The sequence below is a fragment of the Atractosteus spatula genome, chromosome 6 (genome assembly GCF_055471065.1).
Source record: "Atractosteus spatula isolate fAtrSpa1 chromosome 6, fAtrSpa1.hap1, whole genome shotgun sequence".
NCBI lineage: Eukaryota > Metazoa > Chordata > Actinopteri > Semionotiformes > Lepisosteidae > Atractosteus > Atractosteus spatula.
The window spans coordinates 43,691,859-43,717,362 of record NC_142711.1 but is presented as its reverse complement, the minus strand read 5'-3'; the positions used below and the strand labels follow the sequence as shown (position 1 = coordinate 43,717,362).

Below are 25,504 nucleotides of genomic sequence, written 5' to 3'. Positions count from 1 at the left end.
ATTTTTTACAATGTGGTGACCAAAATTGTACACAATTTTTTAAATGAGGCCTTGCTTATTTTTTGTTTTCAACGATACTCTACATCCTAACATTTTAAGTCTTCTTAATTGCTTCCCCACATTGTCTAAGATATGTAAATGATTTGTCAATATAAACACCCAAATATTTTTCATGAGTAGCCCATTCTAGCTCAGTGTTTCCCATTTTGTATTTATAGTTTATGTTTATACCACCTGGGACACTCTGCACTTGATTTACATTAAACAGCATCTGCCAGGTGCTTGCAGTCTTGGATTTTATCTAAAACATTTTGATTTCATTTGTTTCTTCCAAGGTTTTTGCTAGTCCTCCTAATTTACTATCATCTAAAAACATAAGTAGTTTATTATCTTTATTGGAATGCAGACCATTGATATAAATAAGGCATCCCATTAATTATATCGTCCCAATTTAGGTACTCACCTATTTTCTGTACCCTCTGCTTTCTATTTAAAACCAATCCTCAACTGAAACATCCATGTTTCCCTGAACACCTGCTGCCTGCAATGTGTGAATTAATCTTATATGATTATACTTTACCAAAAGCCTTCTGAAAACCTAAATTCACTATTTCATCAGCCTTGCTTATATCAATTACTATTGTTGCTTGATAAAGGAACTCTAACAAGTTGATTAGGCAAGACCTACTTGTAAATCTGTGTTGACTGTTTCCTAGGACATTACTTTCATAAAGAAGGTCCCCTAGTTTAGTTGTAATAATTATTTCCATAACCTTGTTCTGTCCTGGAAAAAAGAGCAACTGTTAGTCCCACCTTGCGTCCTGTGCTTTCAGGATAGACATTGGCTTTCTGCAACCCTTAACAGGATAAGCAGCTTTCTGATAATGGATGGACAGATGGATTTATGCAGGGAGAGGGGGCAAGGCGGGTGCTCATGGGTTAAGAACAGATTTCTGAAAATAGATTTCTGAGGCAGAAAATGGTGCTCAGGACCATTGCACTGCCATTCACGTTACTGCATACACTTTGAAGAGGAGAACGAAATGTTCACATTTGCCAAACACCTCTTAGGTAACTCATAAATAAATGATAAATGTATAAATTATGAGATAACAAATGCAAATAAAAAGAGACACAGATGTAATGGGAAGGGTATATGAGGTCAGAATTTTCATAAATGTATTTTTGTGAAAGAAAAAAAAAACAACTAAGGTTACAACAAATGCCTGCTTTATATTACCATTCATTTGTATGACGTCTTCTGACTTAATACAATGTGAAATTTCTTTGAACAAACAGCAGCAGTAATGGATGCAAAGAGAGCATATACTACAGCAATCATAATAATAAAATCATATTTTTAAATTATAAGCAGTAAGAATTAAAATTATTCACTTATTATGCAGTTGGAATTAGAACCGGTTCATGTTTAGATAATAAAGTGAAATTGGGCAAATACTCAAACTGATGTGATTAAGTGGAGTACCACAGGAATCTGCAATAGAACTACTGTACGGCTCTTCATAATTTAGATTAATGATAGATATATCATTATATATGATATCATCCTATAGTTAATCAAACTAGTCACCAATTTGGCAAAAGATACCAATATAAAAGGATTAGCAAAAATTGTAGAAGCTGCAAAGGAAATTCATAAAGGCTTATTGAAATGAATCACCAGCAACCATATCACCATGCAGCTCACAACTGGCAACCCACTGAAGCTAAGGTGGTGTGAGCCTGGCCAGTACCTGGATGGGAGGCCTCCTGGGAAAAACTAAAGTTGTTGCTGGAAGTAGTGTTAGTGGGGCCAGTAAGGGGTGCTCATCCTGCGGTCTGTGTGGGTCCTGATGCTCCAGTATAGTGACAGGAACACTACTGTAAAAAGGCGCCGTCCTTCGGGTGAGACATAAAACCAAGGTCCTGACTCCCCGTTGTCATTAAAAATCCCAGGGTGTCTTTCGAAAAGAGTAGGGGTGTTACCACGGCATCCTGGCCAAAAATTCCCATCGGTCTATATCAATCATGGCCTCTGAATAATCCCTATCTATGAACTGGCTTCATCACTCTGTTCTCCTCCCCACTGATAGCTGGGCAGTGGTGAGTGTTCTGGCGCACTATGGCTGCTGTTGCATCATCCAGGTGGGGCTGCACACTGGTGGTGGTGGAGGGGAATCCCCATTAAAGTGCTTTGAGTGGAGTGTTCAGTTATATAAGTGTAAGCAATTATTATTATTAATAAAAAATAAAGAATGGACAAACAGCCAGCACATAACATTTCATGTAGATGGATGCAGAGTTTAACCTCCAGAACCTCGAACTATAGAAATGAAATTGAGAAATACTGAATTTAGGAGTTAAAAGATTTAGGTGTTTATATTGCATTATTTATATCTTGTAGAAGTGCTGAAGCAAAATGGCAAATGAACGTTAGGATAGTTAAAAGTATAGAATTTAACATTAAGTCACAATTGTGCAATGCACTGATTTTGGTCACTGTCCAAAGAAAAACAACTAGATAAATACTAGATTAATAGTCTTCTGATCTGATTTGTTGTAAGAACTGAATATTGTTAGTCTTGAACAGTCCCAGTGGAATAACAGTGACACATGAACCAAAGAACACAAATGTAAACTATAGGGAAGTGAGTTTAAAACAAGGAACAGGAGACACGTGTTTTCACAAAGGTCTGTGGGAGTATGGAATAAACTACACAGCCACAATTTTTAAGGTGATACCCTGGTTTCTTTTTAAGATTCAATTTGTGGAGCTTTCATGAGATGATCTGTACCTTCTCCAATGGGCAGTGAATGCTGTCTCTCAGGAAGGGCAGCAGGTTAGGGCGATCATATTCCGCGTACAATCCTATCTGCTTCTCATGGTACTTCTGTCCCTTGTGATGGTCTCTTTTGAACAGCTTATGCAGGTACTGGCAAAAGAATTATACACAGGAACTCAGCATCACAGAAAAATGGTGACATTTTATATTTAGATAAGGTTGTTTAAAAAATTGAGGCCCCCTTCATAAATGAAACACACTGACACAGAACTTCTAGTAACAGTCCTGCTCTCCACATCTCATTGGTATTTCCTTTGCATGCTTCCTGTCTATACTCTGTAGTGTGACTTGACTACAGGAAAACTGTCCAGCTAGCTTTGACTTTATATTTTTTAAATGTATTTTGCATGATTAAGAGTCTCAATCAGGTGCTTCAATGTACAAACCCTGGGGCCAAAATGTACTGATACACTTGTAGTATATTACAAGTAACAGAGTGTTTTTTTTGTGTATCATGTATTCTTCACGTGTTTCATTTTTCTTTTACCAAAAATGATACAAATGATAAAAAAAATAAAATTTGAAACAAGTACCTAACAACTTAAATTAAAATATCAAGGAAATCTCTATTTCTTATCACAATAATGTCATTTTTACAGTAGCTATCGAAGCCACATGACTGGATTGAAGGGACAAAGACATTTTCATTCCCAGTACTCACTACATGCAGTAATTCAGGACGATTCTTCAACTCCTCCACCACCCTGTCTATCTGTAGGAATAAAAAAATCAACATTCAAAAATGGAAACTTTAAGCTGCACTCTGCTCTCCTTTATCATAAATTCCTATTACAGAAATTCTAATCAGGGTTGAACTCACCGAGATTTTGTCTTCATTGTCCAGCAACATATCAACAGCTTTCTGAGAAATGCAAAAAAGGTTAATTTTATTGTTCTGGTAAAAAACACTGTACCACAACTAGAAGCAGAGACTGCTTCTACTTAATGTGTGAATTAGGCCACTTTTAAACTAGTAGCTGTACTCTGAAATGTGTTACACTTGAAGTGAGCACCCTTACGCTCGCACAGCTCAAAGTGAAGACTGAAGCAGTTCTCATCTCTTCACTTTCCCACCTCTAATCCTGTACTTGAAGGTGCTTGACAGTAACACTGTACACCACAAGGAAAAATATTGGCCAGTTTTAAAGTGTTCAAAAAGTGGACTGCAAAAATTAAATCTAAAAGTACGCTATTTCTATTGCTCACTTTTATATGGTTTACCAAGTCTGCTTAAGTTGAACAATAGTTGATTTAGATGATCACAGTTGAAACAAGTTGTATATTATTAACATCTTAGCTCCTTAAGCCATGAGCATGAACACTACTTTACAATAACTGTTATCATTACTATCCAGAACACATTTTTTATAGGAATATCCCTCCACTTACCTCTTTGTCAAACTCCATCAAAAGAACGATCTTATCTTCAATTGAGGAAAACAGGTTGTGTCTATGAATAAGCTGATAGACATCTTTATGTCTCAGTCTCAAGTAGATCTCCAAAGCTTTGTCGTAACGCTGGTCATATGTAAACCTGGATAAAACATAGTAATTTATATAACAGCATTCAGTATTTAAAAAAAATATATGGTTTGACTTCTGGGAAAGTTGGCCCTGGTGTGAGTGTGTGCATGTACTGTATGTGTTTGTCTGCCATGCGACGGACTGATGTCCCATTTAGGGGGTACCCTGCCCTGAATCTGTTGCTTTCTGTGACAGTCTCTGGTGTTATCTACATTCAGAGACAGACTGTTGTTTAAGCACCTGTCCGCTAATTGCTCCACCTCCTCTCTGTATGGTGCCTCAAAGTTGTTACTAATGAGGCCCACCACTGTTGTGTCATCGGCAAACTTGATGTGATTTGTGCTGTGTTTAGCAGTGCAGTCATGAGTCATCAGCGTGAACAGGAGTGGGCTTAGTACACAGCCCTGGGGGGTTCTGGTGTTCAGTATGGTGGTACTAGAGATGTTGTTTCCAATCTGGACTGTCTGAGGTCTCTCAGTCAGAAAATCCAGAATCCAGTTGCAGAGCGAGGCGTTGAGATTCAGCAAGTTCAGTTTTTCTATCAGGTTTTGGGGGATGATTGTGTTGAAAGTCAATGAACAGCATTCTTACATACAGTAAGTGTCCCTCTTATCGTGATGGGACAGGGCAAGGTGAAGGGCGAGGGATATGGCATCATCGGTAGACCGGTTGGGACAATATGGAAACTGGAGAGGGTCCAGAGAGGTGGGGAGTCTGGACTCAATGTGGCCCATGACTAGCCTTTCGAAGCACTTAATGATAATTGGTGTGAGTGCCATGGGGCGATAGTGATTGAGACAGGACACAGTAGTCTTCTACTGTAATAGACACAAAGTAATTTTGTGCAGCTTGATAAATTTAGGTTTGCTGTATCAAAGGGAGTGAAAAGTAATGCCATCAACTTATTTTATTTTTCTTGAGAGTTTGTTCTGACATTTAACTTCTTTAATCTTCTGTATTTGCAATTCTACTTAAATGTGATGTCACTGGAAGTTAAGGTTTAAGGTAAAGGTACTATAACTATTCAAACCATGTGTGTGATTAGCTGTTTAAAATATAGTACATCCTTCAGCTTTTAAAATTAAGCCCTGACAAAATAATCCTTTTCTTAAAACATAAGTTCCTGTCACATTTTCTTAAAACGTAAGCATCCAATTTCAAATAAATTCTTGTTCCATTTTTCCAGTCAAAAGATGGCTCTACAGCCGAAACGCTGTGTTTCCTTTCTTCTCTTTGAGCATGGAATAAACCTTTAACTTGTTCCTTTGCAGCATATGCATGCTGACGCAGCTACCTACTTGAACTACAGCTCTACGATGGTGACTAGATTAAGACATTCGAGGTAACTTCAGTTTTAAGGATAAGAAAATAAAAAATAACTACTAAATTAACAGTAATTTCTCCCAGATGACTGGTCAGCCTGAGAAGGCAAGCATTATGGAAACTGTATTAAAGTGTGTAGAAACCTTTTTTTACAAGTAGCACTTACTACCTCAAAGGAGTATAGTGTACAGTGTTGTTTCTGTACTGATATATTAAGAGCTGGTATCCAGTCTTATATAATTATGATAAAACATATACTGTATAAAATTGCTAAAACTTTTTTCACCTGAAAAGATGCAAATCAAATACGGTATGCCCTAGCCTACAGCCCAATGTAATTTTAAAGCTGTTTGATTATCACAACACAGACTACCGTATACCACAAGTTAAGAATGTATCGTAATAATGTACTTGATGAAAGGTACTTTGCAGAACAAAAAAGAGTACTAATGATTTACAATGATTTATCATTCAGGATTGAGGGAAATATGTTGTTAACAGGTTGCAAGCTGGCTGTATGAGAACATCATTTTTAATCGGCCTTAAACTATATATGTTGCTGACATTGAAAGCTGATTAACACATTATAGAGGAAAACTATAACTATACAGACAAAACAGAAGTGTTGAGGTGATTCTTAAAAAAAGATTACCCTCTAAAAGTATTGGGACAGTAAAGTGAAACCTCATATGCATGTTGTTTAATCAAATAATTTGTATTTGTGATCATGAGATTAAAATAATTTGTATTTGTGATCATAAGATTAATATAAATGATAATTTTTAGATTTATTTGCCTATTTATTTGCCTGGTGTTTTTAACCAAAGCAACTTACATTTTGCACTTATTTATACTGTTGTGTACATACCTCACTGGAACAATTCAGGTGAAATACCTTGTTAAAGGTAGAACAGTAGTATCTCAGTTTTATCTCTGGAATTTGAACCTACTGTACAATGTTCCCATTACAAGTCCAGACCCATAACCATTGCTCCACTTGCCCAATATTATTACATAATATATCTTTAATTTGGGTTAATTCTATACAAACATTTGATCACATTAGAACAATAACACATTTTGTGTTCAACCCACTGATTTAATATAAAATGTGGAAAAATCAGTATTTGGTTTCATATTTCTTTGAGGCAATAACTGCACGACATCTGTGACCCACATAGCTCACAATGTAATAATTATACAATATATGCTTTAAGCCTTTCTCATTCTCCATGATAATGATTTATTTTCTTTCAGCTTTTAAGTTCTCCAACAGAAAGTAGTTTTCGCTGTCACAAAGACTCTCAACTAGGGACTCCAAACACTGAAATTGAGACAGGTGGATAAGATGTTCACAGCTCATTAATGAGTGCCTAATTGCTCAACAACAATCAGTTTATCAGCCTTTTACTCTTTTAACATAAACAAGTTCAACACCCTCAATTTGTTTAATTTATCCAAGTGGGTGAAACTGAATTGACTTAAATCAGGAGTTGTACTTATTAATCATGCGTTTGAGAATTAATTGTTATACGTCATAGTAAGAGCCGTGGTAGCTCAGACGGCAAGGGCGTCTAGCTCCTGACCGGAAGGTCCCGGGTTCAATCCCAGGTAGGGCCAAGCGATGTAGCTTGCTCTAATTCCTTCATAACGGCTCCCAGGCCCCCTCAGCCTGCTTTCCAAATGAGTACCGGGGGTAAATCCTTCCGGGTGTAATAGGCCAGCCAGAGCGTGATGCTGACAACATCACCTTCACTTCCAGTGTCAGATAGTCGAGAAAAATGGTGGCCCTTGCCCCCCCCCCCCCTTCTCCATGGGCCTTTATGGCCTGAAAAGGGACCTACCTATGTCATAGTAAAAATGTCAGATTACATTTCACTTTCCCAATACTTTCACTGGACACTGTACATGAAATGTGGTAAAATAATGGAGAAGAGCTTTGGGACAGACTGTATAAAATATTTAAGCCTTGCTTGGAGAGTAGCTGCTGCTCGGGGGTACTCACAGTTCAGCCAGAGTTGTCAGCAGTATCCTGTTTTCAGGGTCTTTCTTCAGGCGGTCCCTCACAGCCTGGACAATGGTCATGTTGTTATACAGCTCCCCTGGCCACTCTCGGATCAGCATAGCAAAGCCCTTGAATGTGAGACAGTGACATTGTCGGTTCTAGGTTACAAAACCTGGTGCTATCAAAGCACATACAGGATTTGCTCATTTTGTAAGACAGCCTTTGACCTACAATGAAGTCTTCATACTGGGACAAAAAATCTCTAAGGGGCTTAAGAGTTGGGTTACAGCAAGAATTTTGTTTACATCAGTGATGGGAAAGAGGCGTTAGCATTGTTGTCTGGTGGTGCTGGGGTCCTCGGTTCAATTCCAGACCTACACTGTAGGGTGCTATCTACGTAGAGTTTGCATGATCTCCCCGTGTTTGTGTGTGTACCATACTGGTAGGTTAATTGCCTTCTGGGAAAACTGGCCCTGGTGTGAGTGTGTGCTTGTCTGTGTTTGTGTCTGTGTGTGCCCCGCGATAGACTTGTGTCACTTCCAGGGTGTACCCTGCCTGCACTAGTTGCTTGCTGAGATGGGCTCCAGCTCCCCCATGACACTGATTTGGAAGAAGAGGTTAGAAAATGGATGGATGGATGCATGATGGGAAAAGGCATACCTGGCCCAAAAATCCCATTTTTAATTGACTAGCTGTAAATCTGCTAATTTTCCTAATATTTTATCAAAAATATTAATGTTGAATTTTAGAAGTTAAATTGTGGGTTTTATCAAATGCGAGTCCCTCCCTTCAGGAAAATTTAAGAGAATACCTAAAAAAAAGTTATAGTATCAAATATAAAATGTTTTCACTACTTATTATTATATTATATTTAATACAGGTATGTTCGATGTCTTAAACTAGCATTTTTTGCAATAATTTGTTTTTGTCAAAGGAGAAATGGATTTTGGTTTCAGTTAGTATGGAACACCAAGGTTCACAGTGGAAGATTCTTCATCCACTCTTTTACCCACTACCATTTTACCCTTTTTGTGAATGCCAGTTTAACTTTCTTACAGTCTGTAAGCACTACTGGAGAAACATCGACTACAATTTCCCATGTACAGTCCTTGGAAAGCAGTCCTTAGAACAGCCTCTTCTAAGGACTGACATTTTTTGATAGAAACAATTTCCTCAAAGTGTGGCAGTTAATGTCTAGTTGGGTTCTAAACTAATAAAACGAATGTCTCGAAACCATCACCTGGGAGACGTGAGCAGTGAATGATGACAGCGTACCTCAATGTCACTCTTCAGGAAGTCGTGGAGTATCATTTCATAAATGGCCGGTCTCAACCGCAGGTCCCCTCTAGGTAAGTACTGACTGATGGCCTGCAAGAACAGGGAAGTGTGGTTCTCAATAAAGCAAAGGATCTGCATCAGCTTCTGATGAATATATGTGTAACCTTACAACACAAAAATATAAGAACAGATATGCATTGCGTGAACATAACACTTTGAGCTCACAAATCACAGGTCTGAAACATATTTAATTCCCTGTTACAACAATGCGTTTAACCTCAGCATCGCACCACATTTTCCTTTTAGTGCAAAATAAGTAAGAACAAAATCATACTTAGGGTTACCAGAGTGTGGGAGATCTAAATCAGTTTTAAAAGCTGTGAAAATCATAAATATTTTGGTATGTGCAAGATATTTTGCCAAGTAAAAAACTGCAATCTAGCCTTGAAATTCTCATTAATTCTCTCTCCTGGGTTTCTCAATGATGCTTACCTTAAGCTGTCCAATAGTCTTGAACCTGTACACTTCATTTTCCCAAAGGTCCATGTTTTTCCCCAGCACCTTCTGACATTTTCTAAACAGGAAGATAAATATGTCCTATCAGATACCCGTCACTGCAACCCCTCTGTATTTCACACAAGAATAAAGGAACATGTACCTTGCAGCCATCTCATACTCCTTTTTCTCCACCAAGTGATTGATGTAGGAGATGCCGATTTTCTGCGCAAAGAAATAAATTGACATATAAATTATATACAAAGGAGACTGGCTATAAAACTGGACAACACTCCAAGAAGAGCGAACAGACACATTACCAAAGAAAAAAATGAACATTTCTGAAAAGGGATCCACTTAATGGTGAGAGCTTTCCATGATTACAATGTAGTTACAACAAACGTTTGCCCAAATTAAGCAAAAATTCATCATTTCTTTAAAACTGAAAGTGCATTTCCCTTAAGTAATGAGAAAAACGAATCGCCACGCCATACCTGAACATCATGCCGTTTTATATTTTTGTAGCTTATTTCAGCTGCCATCAGAGCTTCCTGCAAAAGGCAACCTGAGCTTCAGTTTCAAAACATAAACAGAATACTTCAGATACTAAAGGATCTGGGAACATCTGAATTGAAGAAAATACAAAAGCATGTGTGGCACACTGCATGCGTTCAGAACACCAATTCAAACCACAGTCTTAGGAACAAGGGACAGCTGTGTGGCACAACCCACAGAAGTGTCAGACTCGAGTTGTAAACAGTCTTCCCCCAGGCTGAGGAAACCTCAACCTTAAAGATCCTGTATACTGTAGTACACACTGCAGAACGCAATCGCACTCAAAGTTCTTGAAGCCGAATGAAAAGCTTAAACACAAAATCCAAAATGCAGTTTAGACCTGATAAAAAAAGGGTGAGGCTAATATTGATTACTATTGAGAACTGGTTGTTAAACCTATGGGGAAGGGTTTCAACAAAGAGATGTAACATAACTGTTTGGAAGAACACCTTTTAAGATCTAACAATATCAGTTTTAAGGAGAACAAAAATATTGAAAAAGACTTCTCCAGGACCCTGATCACACTGTCTCCCCAGATGTGTTGTGTTTGTCACAAATAAGAAACGTAAGAATCCATTTCTTTCATTGAAGCTATAGGCCTAACAAACCGCAGAACAAAATGTCATTGAAGGCTTGGCTGAATAATAAAATAAAAAAGGGACAACTAAAGTGGCAAAGTAGCACTGAAGCTTACATCGTATTTCTTCTTTTCAAGGAGCCAGTCAATGTGGTCATCCTGGTCCCGCTCCTTGGCAACCACGATATCTTTAGGACTGATGATGTAGAACAAAGACTCGCCTTCGGAATGTTCTGTAAGGATAAAGGGTCCAGTGAAACAACAGGGTGGCCAAGTTGACTTAAAGTGTCCTTAACAAGGACGAAATCGACACAATGACTGAGGATGAAGAAGAACAAAATTCCATATACGATAATATCAGCAGAGGCAGAAATGTGATATTTTAGGTATTAAAATCATTTATGATTAACACGCTTATATGCCCTTATAGTATTCTATCAACAGTACAGATGTTATCTGTACCCAATTACAGAAATACAACTTTTCAGTCACTCAAGGCAAAACCCGTTTATTAGGCAAGAGCTTTAACCAATTAAGTAATGGTGCTGTCATAGACATTTCAAACGTCTAGTAAATCTTTATTTTAAAGATTGCACTATCCATAAAGCTAATTGTATTTTTTACAATTTCTCTATCTCTAGCTTTGGCTGTGAGTAGCTGTTCATTTCTGGCTTTGGCTGTGTGTAGCTGTTCATTTCTGGAGAAATGTGCTGGACTAGTGACCCCCAACCACAAACATAAACCAGAATCAACAAAAATATTTAAAAAATATTTAATTCTGTCATTTCCTTCTTGTTGCCTCTTGCCTATGCACAAACATAGCTATTTTAGCACTCCAATTAGGTAGCTGCGTCAGCATGCACAGGCTGCAAAGGAACAAGTAAAGGTTTATTCCATGCTGAAAAGAAATAGACACAATGTTTCAGATGTGGAGCCAATCGTCTCTTTTCTTTTCAGCATGGAATAAATCTTTACTTGTTCAATGTTATCAGTCTGCCCTTTTTGCTGTTTTTAACTGATTATAGACGGTCGTAGAAAGACAAAATTCAGCAGTTTTTATTAAAACATTGTTTTGAGACTTTTGCAGGGAGCAGGGAAATCTGTTCAAGTAAACAGGTTAACCAGAACACTTGTGTTTTGTATACCCAGCCGGTAATCCCTGCACTCATTCTCGTGGAAGTTCCTGACGGTCAGCGCATCGGAAGAGATCTCCTCAAAGCTCTCTGAATGTGGCTGGATGATGTCCAGTCGAGGCCGAGCCCTGAATTCCTCCTCCTGCTGAAGAAGGACAGGTAGCTGCACAAACTCTTCAGGAAATGGCTTGAAGAAACCCTCAGATCAATCACCTCACAGCAGCCAAACAAGAGAGAGGCCCTCCTTACGTTAGCAATGTTTCTTGTGCTCTAAACCACAACATACTAGAACATGAAGAATCTCTGCTTTGATCCCACAGATATATTTTGCTAAAACATTTAAGACCCTGATAAAGAGCTACTTATACCATAGGATTATACTGTATAAACAGTTTAACCCGCGTACTACAGCCTCTACTTTTTAACATTTCAGCATGTCCATTTTTGCAAGATGTCAGACATGTCAGTATGTCTGTAAGGAAAAAGAACTCAATTATTTATTCTTAAAGTGAAACATTTTTTTTTATTTTCTTTCTACATAAAAGATGTCACTTCAGCAGACAGCACAATTATAATTTGTGAGTAAAGTGGTTATTCTGCCAGTCTGCTGAAAGGGTGTTCACCATTAGAGCACTGCAAGTGTAAAAGCGATATAATAGGTATATTTTCCTATTTATTATGAATAGAGAAACAATCTGCAGCACAGGCTTTTAGCTGGTCAACATGATAGCAGAGCAATTGTGCAGCTGTTTCACCTAACTATAGGATTGAGATATCCTACTTTCAGAGGTTTTTTAGGGGTTAAGCAACAAAGTCAAATCTTCCTAAAAACAGACCAGCTATCTGCATCAAAGAAATAGCAGAGCAGATATGCCAGTGATTTTATTCTGCTTCTGGAGGGTCAATACTGAGAACATATAGACAGTGTAAATCACTCAGGTGTTTTTCAATGAAATACTGTGATCACTTAGCGAAATACAAAGACCTGTTCTTTCTTTCATAGCGAACAAAAGTGGCTTGACTCTTTCAAAACCTCCACAATGAGGCACCAATGCAAAGAATACCATTGACAAAGAAATACATCACTGAGTATTTACTTTAACGGTCTCTTTTTGCTTTTTTTTTTGTCTGAACGTTCACAACAAATGCTCAAAAGAACGACCAACGTGGACATTAGAATAGCTTCCTACCTGCTCATCCAAGATCTCCTTCACATAGTAGAGAACAACCAGCTGGTCTGCAAGAGGCGCCAGCCCACTAATGTAGAACTCTGTCTCGAATGCAGACACTGGAAGAGGAAGACATGCACATTACAGCACAGACATGCATTTTAACAGGAGGCAACAGGGCACAACAAGCTGTATTCACACCAACCGCTGCACGCACACAATCCCATCCCAGTCTTGCACGTTAATATTTGAAGACGGACCACAATCCTACTTTATCTGTGTACAAAGGATTCCAGATTGAAGCCTATTAGAACACAGTCATGACCCTGTTGGTTTTTTTTTATTCTCTCAGGTCTGTGTGGCAGGACCAGCTGGAAACATAATGTTGGAAATCTCCACCGTTTACTGACCTTTTAAAAAGCGGGATTGGAAAAGGTCTGGTCAAGTGTTAATACCACACGTCTAGCGAAATTCGGGTGTCAAAAGCAGCGCTCAAGCTGCTCCAGCTGCCAAGGCGACATTTCACACTCGATGTCTAAGAGTCTAGAACATTTGATTTTCACTGTTGGCACCGCAAGGCATGTCACTGCTAATAGATCCACAAGCAAGAGGAGGGCCTGACTGATGCCTGCTTCTGTGAAAGCAGCAGATGTGCTTTCACGGAAGGAAAAAAAAAAGGAAAATGTTTCCTTTTCCTAATCATGGCATGAAAACTAACCTTTTACAACAGTGTGTCAGAAACCATTTACCCTGTCTGGATCTGAAACACAAGAGCAATTGTATATGCCTGAAGCTGGGTTTTCTGCTGAGCTCACAGACTGCTCTCTATGTCTTGGCTCTTCAGTGGGTACAGCTCTAAGGTCACAAATTCCCACCGCAAGCCTGCACATCTTCACAGCAGGTTTTTTTTTGTGTGCCAACCACTCGCCCTCTCCCTTCTGCATGCCAACACTGTAACGTCAAGAGAAAATGCTGCGATTACCAATTTCAACGTAGCGGCTGGGTAAGTCTCTCATTTCTGTTGGGTCCCGTTCTTTCACTGCACAGATCTGGAAAATCAAAACAATAACAAAACGGATTTTAAAAACATACGTGTACCCCTCCATTTTAAAATCACATTATGGGTTGAAGACACAGGATCAATCTCATGACATTTTGACAAGGTCATAGCATCACTGGGGGGGGGGACGATTCTAGATCAGCATGTCTCCATGTTAGTGGAAGCAATATCTTATGACTAAATTTTATTCAATCTTGTTCAGATGCCTAGAGAGGTTTCCAGCAACCCCTTGATTGCATGATTACCCCCCCAAAAAACTTATCATCACTGACCTTAGATCCAAAAAATATATATATTTGATAACTTCTCTTATAGGGGAATCATTCAGCCTTGATGCTGGTGAAAAGGACTGCAGGCCTAAGGACAGTGTGAAATAAAGGTCATAGAGCACAGAGCAGAGTAGATAAAACTGACCCCAGTATTGTGCATGACTCACCCAAAAATGCAGACATTCAGTACAATACAAAGATTAAACACATTATTGGACATAATGTTAAAATCCTGGTACAACCGAAAAGATGGTGCAGTGTGTTAAAAGCTGAATAATTATCAAATAAGACCACCATCTGCAGTACTGGATTCAGACTGGGTTTTGCACTATAAAAAATGAGATTACGGCAGGTCTTCTTTTTATGGAAGGCCAAGCAGGCTGGTCTCAGGTGTAAAGGATATGAATTATTTAGACGAGTTAAAGGAACTGAACCAGCTTAGCCTTGAACAAAGAACAAAGAAGACTTTGGGGATATTCAAAAAGGACATCTTCAAACTCCTGGAAGGTCAGCAAAGCCAGCCTTGGTTAGGCCTTCCGCTTCACAGAGCAGAACCAAGACAGACCCTTGACATGAAATGGGGTGAAAGAGGAGAGATTTCCAAATAATGCACTGAGCTCTTTGAAATAAAAAAAGATTCCAAGCTGTTTTAGTCTCTCATTGTTCATGATTCCTTGAGATCCATCTTAATAAGGTTCATTGCATGCCCAATGACAAGAATTCAGGACACTCACAATTACAACAAAGATTTTTTTTTTACTGCACACTCTGATAAACAATTTTTTTAACATGTTGGAATAGCAGATTCTGAGCAAAAGAAGAAATGTTTTGTGAATAACAGCTGTACTAAAGAAATGTTAAATCCTAAACAAGTGTAGAATAAAAAAGGAGCACAAGCATCTATCCCAGGCCTAAGGCACCTAATGTCACCAACTGAACAAAGCCTGCAAACAGTACTTTGTGACATTTAAATACAATCAACCCTCGTCAATCACAGATCTAGCAACCACAGAATCTGAGTATAAATGGTTTTCCCTGTGAAACCAGATCTGGCAACTGCAGGCAACAGAGTTTTTAGTGAGTGGCAACACTTTAAGTGGTGGTTTCCATGTAGCTTGTCCAACACTGTGTGTTTTCTTCCATGCTTGGTCCATGATCTACACCTAGAGCAGAAAGGATACTGCTGTCTCAGGTGTTGTCTGCGTTAGTAATCCATCTATGGGCGTTTATAGAACTTGTGCAAATACCGAAAATAATGCTGAGAATAACCAGAGTTTAGAAGATTATTTTGCACACAGTGTATCAGCGATAAATGATAATATCTAATATAAAATGATGTACTGTATGTTATATTAGAGCTATGGAACTCAAAAACAGTTAATGACTTGGGTAAAAAACTCTAATACTTCCATTCACACACACACATGACTAAATGAAAATACAGTATATGGAATTAAATGGAAATTACTAAATATTAAGGCACAACAATTCTGTTCTTCACAGTCACTTACACACTGTTTACTTGAAGAAAAAAGTTGTGAATAGAGAATATCAGCTAAATATCAATAAAAAGACACAACAGAATCATTACTGCATATTTGCGTTTCCAAATACACAAATAAGAAGTCTGGGGTAAGCAATCGGTACAAACAAATGGTTTTTAAGCTGGATGACTTTTCTAAACTGGGGGAGTCAAGACCAGTGCATCCCTATAAATCTTAAACTCAAAAGAAATTCATGATTTGGATTATGAATATAAGGATTTATGTTTCTGATCGTCAAGAAACATTTTAACTTATTATTTATACTGTATATTTACAGAGTGAAGATTGTTTCACATTGAAACAGCACTCATACACGTTTCCATTTGTTTTGCTTTTGTCTTTTCCCTTGATTTTTTCCTCTGATTCTGTAATGATCGTATGATTGTAAAGGTATCATAAAATGTAAATGACATGCACTGTATGTAATATTTTAGAAGACAGCAACATTCACTACCTCCTCCAGGAGCAATCTCTGGTGAAATGCAAACTGTTTGTTCAGTATACTGGTAACTAGGTGTAAAACTTCTTTAAGAAGAATGGGACGTTTGACGGATGCTAAATTTGTTTGCATGTGGCTGTAGTTTTTGGCTGCACAGCCCCTGCATCCAATAATTTAGTTTTTTTTGTAGACTTTGCTTTTTTCACCCTGCAGATAAAAGGTCTCGGTACCTTAACAGATGTTCCCCAGCCAATAATAAGAGTGGTATTGTCCTTCCAGCACAGGCTGCAGGGATACATATCCGGACGAAGGCTGGTATTGTCCCTCAGCACAGTGGTGATTCGCTGCTTGGTGCTAAAGTCGTAAATCCTGACACCCTGCAAAACAGCGGGTAACAGAAGAAAACAGACTCTGCCTGTAGTTATAGCAGACCTCTAATGCATTCTTTGAAAAGTGCTTAAAGACAATACTAATAAAGACTCTTATTCCATGATTAGTTACCATTCACATTTTCTTGGACAACCTCAGATGTGAAAAAATGCAGTTTATATATGTTACATGTATGATTAACTAAACCCAAACCCCCAGAAACCTAAAGAAACAAATTCAATTAATATTTTCCTTTGTTATATAAAGTCACTTCCCACTTTTGGAAACTGTATATGATCTTTGTTTTTGTCAATAAGTATTATATACTGTTATACATTTTCTACATATTTATAATTACTGTCAGGTTGTGTGTTAACATCTCTTTACATCATAATTTCCTTTTCTGACAGGAACATCAAATGGATTTGATCATAAAAACTATTTTTAAAATGCATTTTGCATTGCGATTATGATTGGATTCTAATTATTTAACAGAATTTCATATTTAATCTCTGCAAATGCAGATTTATTTCAGCAACTAGATCAAGGAAAAGATGGACAAAGTGAAAAATGAAAGTTTTGTTTTTCATGTAAACAAAAATGTTCTGCTAGAAGACAGTAAGATATTAAAACCATATGTTTAAAAAGAAATTAACATGCAGGGCTGCATCTAAAAAAAATCACATCTTATGAATCCAAAAGTACCGTGTCCCTTTTGTAGGAGTCCTCAAATGTAACAAGAAATAAAATGAAATAGAAATCCATCCGACCTATGTTCACTATGTAAGACAAGAATGCATACAGTACAGTATATCCTTTACATACTTAATTAATAGCCAATTTTCGAAACCAATTTTAGGCAAATGCCTAAAAACACCATTGGCAAATTTTAATGTGAGTAAGGCATTATACATCCTATAAAATATTTGTTCAGATAATAAAACAAATATTGTAAATACAATCCTAATTTGTATTAATTTTACCACATTGTTTGCCCAAGCGATCAAATTTGCTCTCCATTTGATGCTGGTAATGGTGCCTTCTCCTTCGTGTAAAGTGACAGTCTTCCAGCGGTTCAGCCAGTTTCTCTCATACAACATGAGCTGGAAGAATAGAAAACACTCTGTGTTATAAAGTGGATGTTACATTAATGACGGGACTACCCCTGGTCAACGTTGGAAGGTTGTAATTTTATCAAAGGCTCGCATACCATATACTATACAGCAAAAGACTGAGAGCTTCAGTCCTTCGACTTAAGTTCAAGACACCTACAGCTTTGTCTCTGGGATGATGAGTAGTTACACTAGAGACTCAGTATAACAGTGTTTGAACATTAAGAAAATTCTAATAGGTATGTGAGATGTATATTAAGATCATTTTGCAAATATCATTTTTCACACACAGCTGCAGAAAAGTGGTATAAGACAAAGACAAGGAACAGGAGATGTTTTGTTTTCATTAAATCTAAAAAAAAATATTTGTGCTAGCAAAAATGTTTAAGATCACTTCAAAGGCAAAAGTATTCCTCCTTCTGAATTAATTATTTAGAAATGAGTATTATCTGTAACAAAGTTCAACCATCAACAATAAAAACAGCAGATTAACAGTTCATATTCAAAGTTAACACTCAACACACGCTCATTTTCATGCCCGAACAAAAGAATTTACAAGCTCCATGCAGTGTCCCCTCCTTTGCATTTCATAAGCATTTGCAGTGTGTGATGACCTGTCTATTATTGATACCACTTACAGGAAAGTCTAACTGCACAGAAAAGTTTATTCAATTGAAGAATTGTGAGGAAGAAAATGCTTCTGCATTGAGTTTTACTTTCTAATTTACTTTACTGCATTTAGCATCAAGTCAGACTTCTATAATGCAAACAATTTAACTACTGGTTTTCGTGGCAGTGATGTCTTCTCTCAGTTCCTCCTTCAGAACCTTTCTTCAGAATGGTTCATGCAAGTGAAGAAAATGAACTGGCGACATATATCCAATTATAGATATATCGTAACAATTTGAGAACAGTGGAAAGAAAGCCCTGGCGTGAACACACAAAAAGAGTTCAACAACTGAAAATTTGTGTATTTTCTTTATATTTTTCAGTGTGGAACTGAACTTTACTTGCTCTTTTGCAGCCAAAGCACAACATGATAAATGGCACCACATGATAAATCTTGTGAAAAGGAATAAACCAACAAATAAACAACAGTCCAACTCCAGTCTCCCAGCGTGTTAGGTAAATGGGTCCTTGAGCTCAGGAGAAGGCTGAGGACTTGTAAGTGTAATTGGCATCTTCACCACAAGAGGACAGTTGAACACAGTACATCTACTTTCAGTTCCCTTTCTCTCTCGCAACATTTCTGTAACGGAGTGATGGAGGTTCCTCTGTGTCTCAGTCCTCGAACAGCTCCAAAATCTACCATTGTTCATGATCTAAATATCTCTGTGTATACACCAAATGTAGTGTAAAAATAATGATAGCATATCATGTTTCATTGCTTTGATTCCTGACCTAACTTGCAGTAAGTCACAGATAGTTTTTGCAGATTTTATTTTTATGGGTCCAGACCTGAGCAGTAAAAATAACTAGAGTGAAGACCAGAAGTGTTGCTGTTAGCAATATTACTGACTGAACTTGGTGTTCTCACCAGCAATGACTGCTGCATTGTGAAACCTAAGCCTAAATACCTGCTCTACAAACAAGAGGGCACTTTACAATCTGCCTGAGACAGCCAGTACAGGTACTGTCAAAAAATGCATACAGTACCAGGGGGGAAGTCTGTGTACTCAATATTCTTAGAAAGGGAAAAGATGGAAAACCACACTAAAATACAGTTTTAATTAAGGAATCAAAAAACGCACCTCAGAGAAATTGCAGAATGTAAATGCGAATGGGATAAACAAGGTGTTCTGGCCCACATTTGGATGCACTGTTTTTAGGTTAAATGTCTTTGGCTTAGTCAGAACCCTGTGACCCAGGGCTGTGTTCAATTTTTTCCTATTGGCTAAAGCTTACTAAGCTCTACTGCTTCTCACTGTATATCCAATCAGGGAAAACTAGCCATCTACTCCTTCCTAGCTGTCAGGGAGCAGACATCTGGCTCTGTGCTCAGCTCATAGGGCCTGCCTTGTCCCTGAGGACATGCCATCTGCCACACACTCCAATCAATAACTCTCAGCCAACTGGCACAACAAGAAATTTAGAAATTTGTCTTCATTCAGAATAGATAAGCCCACTCCAAATGACTATTTATGTAATATATATGTAACACGAAACAAACAAAAAAACACAATCCTTTGGAAGTATACCAAACCTTATTTTAGCACCAGGAAGGAACTCTATTTTAATGGAAACGCATTCTGCAACTTAATTTCACGAATTAAGGAAATCAAATCTAGAAATCTCAAAATAATACAGTGAAAAGCATATTAGCACAGTGAAGTGTAATTTGTAATTTTTGCCATGATTGCCATAATTAAAATTTGCATTTCAGATTAAAAGATAAATATAAGGCAAACTTGCAAATGACAGCTTTTATTTCTGGCATTTTTGTGCAAGCATATTTATCTATGTTAGAACAATGCACCACCTCTACAATTCTCTATTAATAAAACATGTCCTTCGTAAGACAGCGTAAAAGAGTAAGGTTAAACTACACTAAAGTTAAACTAAAGCTGCTGAATCTCTTCTTAGGTTTTTGTGATCATTATCATTGTATAATAATTATGATAATCTTTGTTTTAAACTATAACTGCTTTCATAATGCATCATTTCAAGTGTCTGGACAATAAAAGCCAAAACACATTAATTAAAATAATACATAAATCATAATTAAACGCTAGTGCATACGTTTTAAGATGGGATGTAAAAATGTGAAGACTGACTTATCCAGAATATTCACTTTATGATATTCTGCATCAGGGCTTCTCAACCTTTAGGTCATACTTAGGTCAGTGTCACAAAGATCAGTGCCCAATAAAAGCATAAGTAGAAATAAGCAGTGGTTACACACTGTTTTAATTGATAATAGATCACAGCTGTCTGCATTAATAATCACATACAAAAATATACACTGCTTAGCCTCAGTGAGATTCTTGGGCTTCAAGTCTGCAGCTTTTTCCTGCTCTCAATTTTTGGTGGAGCTGTGGCTCTGTGGCTAAGGATCTGCGCCTGTGTCTGGAAGGATGCCGGTTCAAATCCCGCGGCCGGCAGAGGAATCCTTTTCTTTGGAGCTGGTTCCTCCAATAACTCAGCGCACATCCACTAGCTAGGTAAAATGAGCTCATCTGCAGTACTAAACACTTTTTTACTGCGAGTTAAATGAGAGAACACAAGGTAGCATGTTTTCAGGGCATTTTTATACAGTGAAGTGTAGCTTGTGAACACCCTGAACTCTAGGACCTCAGAACAACCACTAGGAATTGCGTTCCAGAAACAGCAGTACATTTTGTTTGTGAAAAGTTGCCAAGGAAATGTCAGATTTACCATACTCATACTGTTTTTACTTTGCTTTACCACACCTTTCCCTTTTCTCTGTCACGGTCTCACTATACTTTACTTTGGTTTCCAATACATATATCTAATGTTTTCAATAAACTAGAGTCTTTTATACTCAGCAAACTTGACTAGTTTAAAGAGAACAGCAAAGGAAGGGGATTAGCAAACTCTGCAGAAGTAGAAAAAGAAAGACAAAAAAATAATTATAATTGTAAAATGGGAACCACAGAACTAGAAAAGGCTACACAGTAACTATATACAGTATAGTTAGACACATAACATCAATAATTCAAAAGGCAAATAAATTGGGGTATTTGATTTAAAGTGTAGAGTTTAAATCAAGGGATGTAACGTTACTAGTTCACTGCCCTAGTAAGACCTCATTTTGAATAATGAGTACAATTTATGTCACAGTGTTACAAAAAAGATGTATTTAATACTTCTGGTCTTAAAAGAATGTCCTACACTGACTGGTTAAGGGACCTATATATAATGTATATATTTTAGGCTTAAAGAACAAGAGAAGATTACGAGACAACCTGATTAAATTATTTAAAATCTTCAAAGTCAAACCAGTGGATTTCTTCAGAATAAACAGTAACACATGAACCAGAGGGCACAAGGAAGCTGCATGCAAAACTGAGGACAAGAGGCTCAAAGTGTTTTGGAGGACCGGAACAAGCTACACCTGGCCTTAGTGTTGAATCTGATGACGTCACTTCTTTCAAAACATGACTGGATGAGATACACAAGATCAATTAGCCACTGGCATTGAAATTAACCACAGTGTAAATAGCCTCCTCTTGTTAGAACCTGTTCTTATGCATCATGTAATCCAACAAAGTTCTAAAAGGATTTTCTGGAGAAGACAGCTACCATGGCTAAACACTGGTCTCAGAAGATGTGAACTAAAGATATAGCAAGCTGATATGTAAAAATGAAAATTTTAGAAAATATATTTAGCATAACTAACTTCTTGAGGGGGATGTGTTCGTTTTCAAGTTCACTTGATTTCCCTTAGCTTTATGTTAGACACTTCAAAGGTTCTTTCAGTTGCAATGTAATCTATTCAATTTTTCACCTGCCCCTGGTGTTGCACTATTAGTGTACTTTCACAATTAAAACAATCTTTAATGTGCAGATGACAGTGACATTTATGCAAACTGCAGATCTAAAGATGCCTTCATGTACAGCATGTCCTTTTTATATCCACATGCTTTTGTGTTAAAACGAACAAAAATGTAATTTTTTTTTGTCTATAAGTGAGAGTCCAAGTCATCGCATGTGAAAATAATACAGCAGTAGCTACAGTGATTTCTGCACAGTATTGAATTCCCTGCAACAATATTTGACTCCTGTTGAAGTTTATTGATTTTCATCACTTTGCTCCCTTATGCTTTTTGAAGTATTATTAACAAAAAAGAGGAGGAAAAAATCAGTAATAATTGAGTAAAATGGCCGAATAACACTCACTGTTAATCTTTAATAAGGATCAAATGTGTATTAAAATTGTAAGCTTAAGAAGACCTCAAGAAAGTGAAGTCAGCTTGTGGGAAATCACCTTGTGCTGGAATGCTGTATTTTTTTTGTAATAATTGCAATTTAATACTTCTGATGCTACTTTTTAGATGCTGTTGAATGTACAGTTTTGTTGTACACACTGCTGTTCCCAAGAGAACAATCCTGCTACAGTTATTTATATTGCATGCATGTCTTGCTCATAAAACCTTAAGCACAGAAATTAAAAACCCCAATCCCACATGGCTGAGACAGAGAAATTTTAAAACAATCACCCCCCATGGCCAGTTTTCTGTGTCACTGTGAATATAACAGCTTTGGTCAAAAATAAATTCAAAACTTTCAGTCAACGTGTATTGTACCTCCCAACGTGTATTGTTTGCAATTTTGCAGCTCTCAAACCTTGTGGGTATATGTGGTCTGTTCTGTATTGTATTTAACCACACTACTTTCTGTTTCATTTTCAAAAACAAGCACTGCAACAAGGGCAGCAACATGCAAACAATTCTTCCATGAGGACTCTGTAGTACCTGTTAGTGGATCTATAATACAGGACTACTGTACTTTTAACTTTTACATACAATGCAACATCATCACCAGTCTGATAGCACTGAAAGGACGATGGAGACAATGGCATTGCATTGCCACCTTTCATCTGGCCTACATGACTTCACGGTCTTCAGTCAGTGCTGGGGCTCTTCATCAGTGTCCTTCCAGCCCTCAGGAGCAATTATAATCAGCACCAAGACGAACATGTACTGTACTGTATGAGCAATCTGTGGACTTGCACTGGACTGGACTTGCAAAATTTGATTTCCCTTCTAAATCAAATTTTGCTTTAAACAGTATACAATAACTTACAGCCACATAATAGATTTTGACTTACAGGGCAAAATGTATTAAATTCTATCAAAGAAAAATCTAACTACAAGTCTCACCTAGTATTTGTGGAATGGCACACACTGTATACCGCATTGTTTCACTGTGTGCAGTCTTGATCCAGAACTTACAACCTTACAACTCACAGCCAGCAGGCATATCACCCTGCAAATCACAACTGACAATCCACTGAAGCTACGCAGCTGTGAGCATGGTCAGTACCTGGTCAGTACCTGGATGGGAGACCTCCTGGGAAAAACTATGGCTGCTGCTGGAAGAGGTGTTAGTGGGACCAGCAGGGGGTGCCCACCCTGTAGTCTTTGTGGGTCCTAATGCCCCAGTATAGTAACGGGGACACTATACTGTAAAAAGGCGCCATCCTACAGATGAGACGCAAAACCCAGGTCCTGACTTTTTGTGGTCATTAAAAATCTCTGTTCTCCTCCCTTCTCTCTGTACTCTGTTCTCCTCCTCACTGATAGCTGGTGTGTGATGGCGGGGTGTCTCCATTACCTGTAAAACTCTTTGAGTGGATTGTCTATAAAAGTGCTATAAAGTGTGTGGAATTAATTATGGAATTACAACCTGGTTTGGGCTCATTCCTGTTCCCTAAAACAAATGAATGGTGTTTTTTAAGAGCTACAGAACACACTATCAAATCATATTCACAAAGCAAGAGGATTTCAACCTGTGGTTTTAAAAATCTATGCACTGGGCACATGTGTTTAAGTGTTATTTCATAGTACTTTGCATGTTTGAAGTCTTTTGCAATACTGAAATGTGCAGCACTGTAAATTCATAGCATCATAAGAAGGGGCCATTCAACCCATCTTGCATGTTTGATTAGCAGGAGAACATCCCATTTTAACTGCAAACACATAAAAAGATTCGAACAAAACGTAGTAAAAATCAGTTCTTAAAAATGTTTAATGAAACTTGCATTTTTCTCAGGCTTTTGTTTGAATTGTTCGAACCACCAAGTGTGCATTAGATTTTATTTTTTATCCCTCAATCATAACGTTTGTTAAATGACAACAGACCATTAGGCACGTGAAAAAAAGTCACTGGGTTTAAAGATGTTGATTGGTCCAAGAATTTCTTGAAGCCTGACATTTCTTGAATGCCACGAGGCTATTGGCTTTGACAACATAACTGGTTAACTTGTTCCATACTACCAGAACCCTAAGTCCTACTATTCTTTTTCCTGTTTCACATAAAACTCATCTGTGATGTTTAAAATCCTCAAACTCTTCCCAATGAATCAATAAAAGAGATGTACATGAGTGGAGGTTCCAAAACAATTTACTTATTTTTTTTATAAATATACCAGAAATACAGTGATTCAAATATTAGTGTTTAAAACATATTTTGAAAACAATTCTAAAAGATATTTCCAAACAAAAGAAAGTGGGCAATAATCCATTTTTTTTCTAGTCTTGAGTATAAAAAAACATTTTGTGGATCACCCTTCTGTGCAATAAAGTCTAAGGTCACTTAATGTTCTCAGCTCTCCTAGTGCTAAGCTGAGCTCATGAGGAGGAGTGTTGAGTCGCTTCAGAGGGGATGAAATCTGCAAGCAGCTTTTTGTAACTGTATGATATTAGTTCTAACTTACCTTATTCCCTCCAGTGACAAACTGCTTACTGTTTGATTTTCCAAACTGAGGATGAAGTGCCACTACCTGCAGGGCACAGAGACAGAACCGTTTGAGTGACTATATCTGACCATATTTGGTGTGCATATCAGCCTATACATGTAGTTCCACTTTGAACATCAGAAGCGTAATACATTGTTTTCTAAACACCTAATATTTTAGAATTATTAATTTCCCACAAATCTGCAACACAGAATTCATTCAATTTCAAAAGCTTTAGTTTTAACTCTTGGCATTATAAAAACTGAGGTTCAAATAAATTGTTTTAATGATATTCAGATTTGCTCAAATACATTACAGTCTAAATCTGCAAAATCTGCATCTTTCTATTACGGGTCAATGGGTAAAATCTTTAGAAAAAATGATGAGAT

The 25,504-nt window shown here is 37.5% G+C and overlaps 1 protein-coding gene across 1 annotated transcript in view; it reads right to left on the bottom strand.

Moving 5' to 3' along the window:
* vps41 (VPS41 subunit of HOPS complex) overlaps positions 1-25,504 on the bottom strand; it is an 86,261-nt gene that overhangs the window by 12,731 nt on the left and 48,026 nt on the right. The window contains exons 7-22 of the mRNA XM_088919399.1: positions 25,095-25,160; positions 17,567-17,686; positions 16,445-16,591; positions 13,885-13,951; positions 12,924-13,021; positions 11,746-11,878; positions 10,718-10,833; positions 9,963-10,019; positions 9,632-9,693; positions 9,466-9,547; positions 8,971-9,063; positions 7,696-7,823; positions 4,233-4,377; positions 3,664-3,705; positions 3,505-3,555; positions 2,796-2,933 (exon numbers count right to left, since the gene is read on the bottom strand). Of these exons, the coding sequence (XP_088775525.1) occupies positions 2,796-2,933; positions 3,505-3,555; positions 3,664-3,705; positions 4,233-4,377; positions 7,696-7,823; positions 8,971-9,063; positions 9,466-9,547; positions 9,632-9,693; positions 9,963-10,019; positions 10,718-10,833; positions 11,746-11,878; positions 12,924-13,021; positions 13,885-13,951; positions 16,445-16,591; positions 17,567-17,686; positions 25,095-25,160 (1,545 nt within the window). The remainder of the gene's footprint in view (positions 1-2,795; positions 2,934-3,504; positions 3,556-3,663; positions 3,706-4,232; positions 4,378-7,695; positions 7,824-8,970; positions 9,064-9,465; positions 9,548-9,631; positions 9,694-9,962; positions 10,020-10,717; positions 10,834-11,745; positions 11,879-12,923; positions 13,022-13,884; positions 13,952-16,444; positions 16,592-17,566; positions 17,687-25,094; positions 25,161-25,504) is intronic.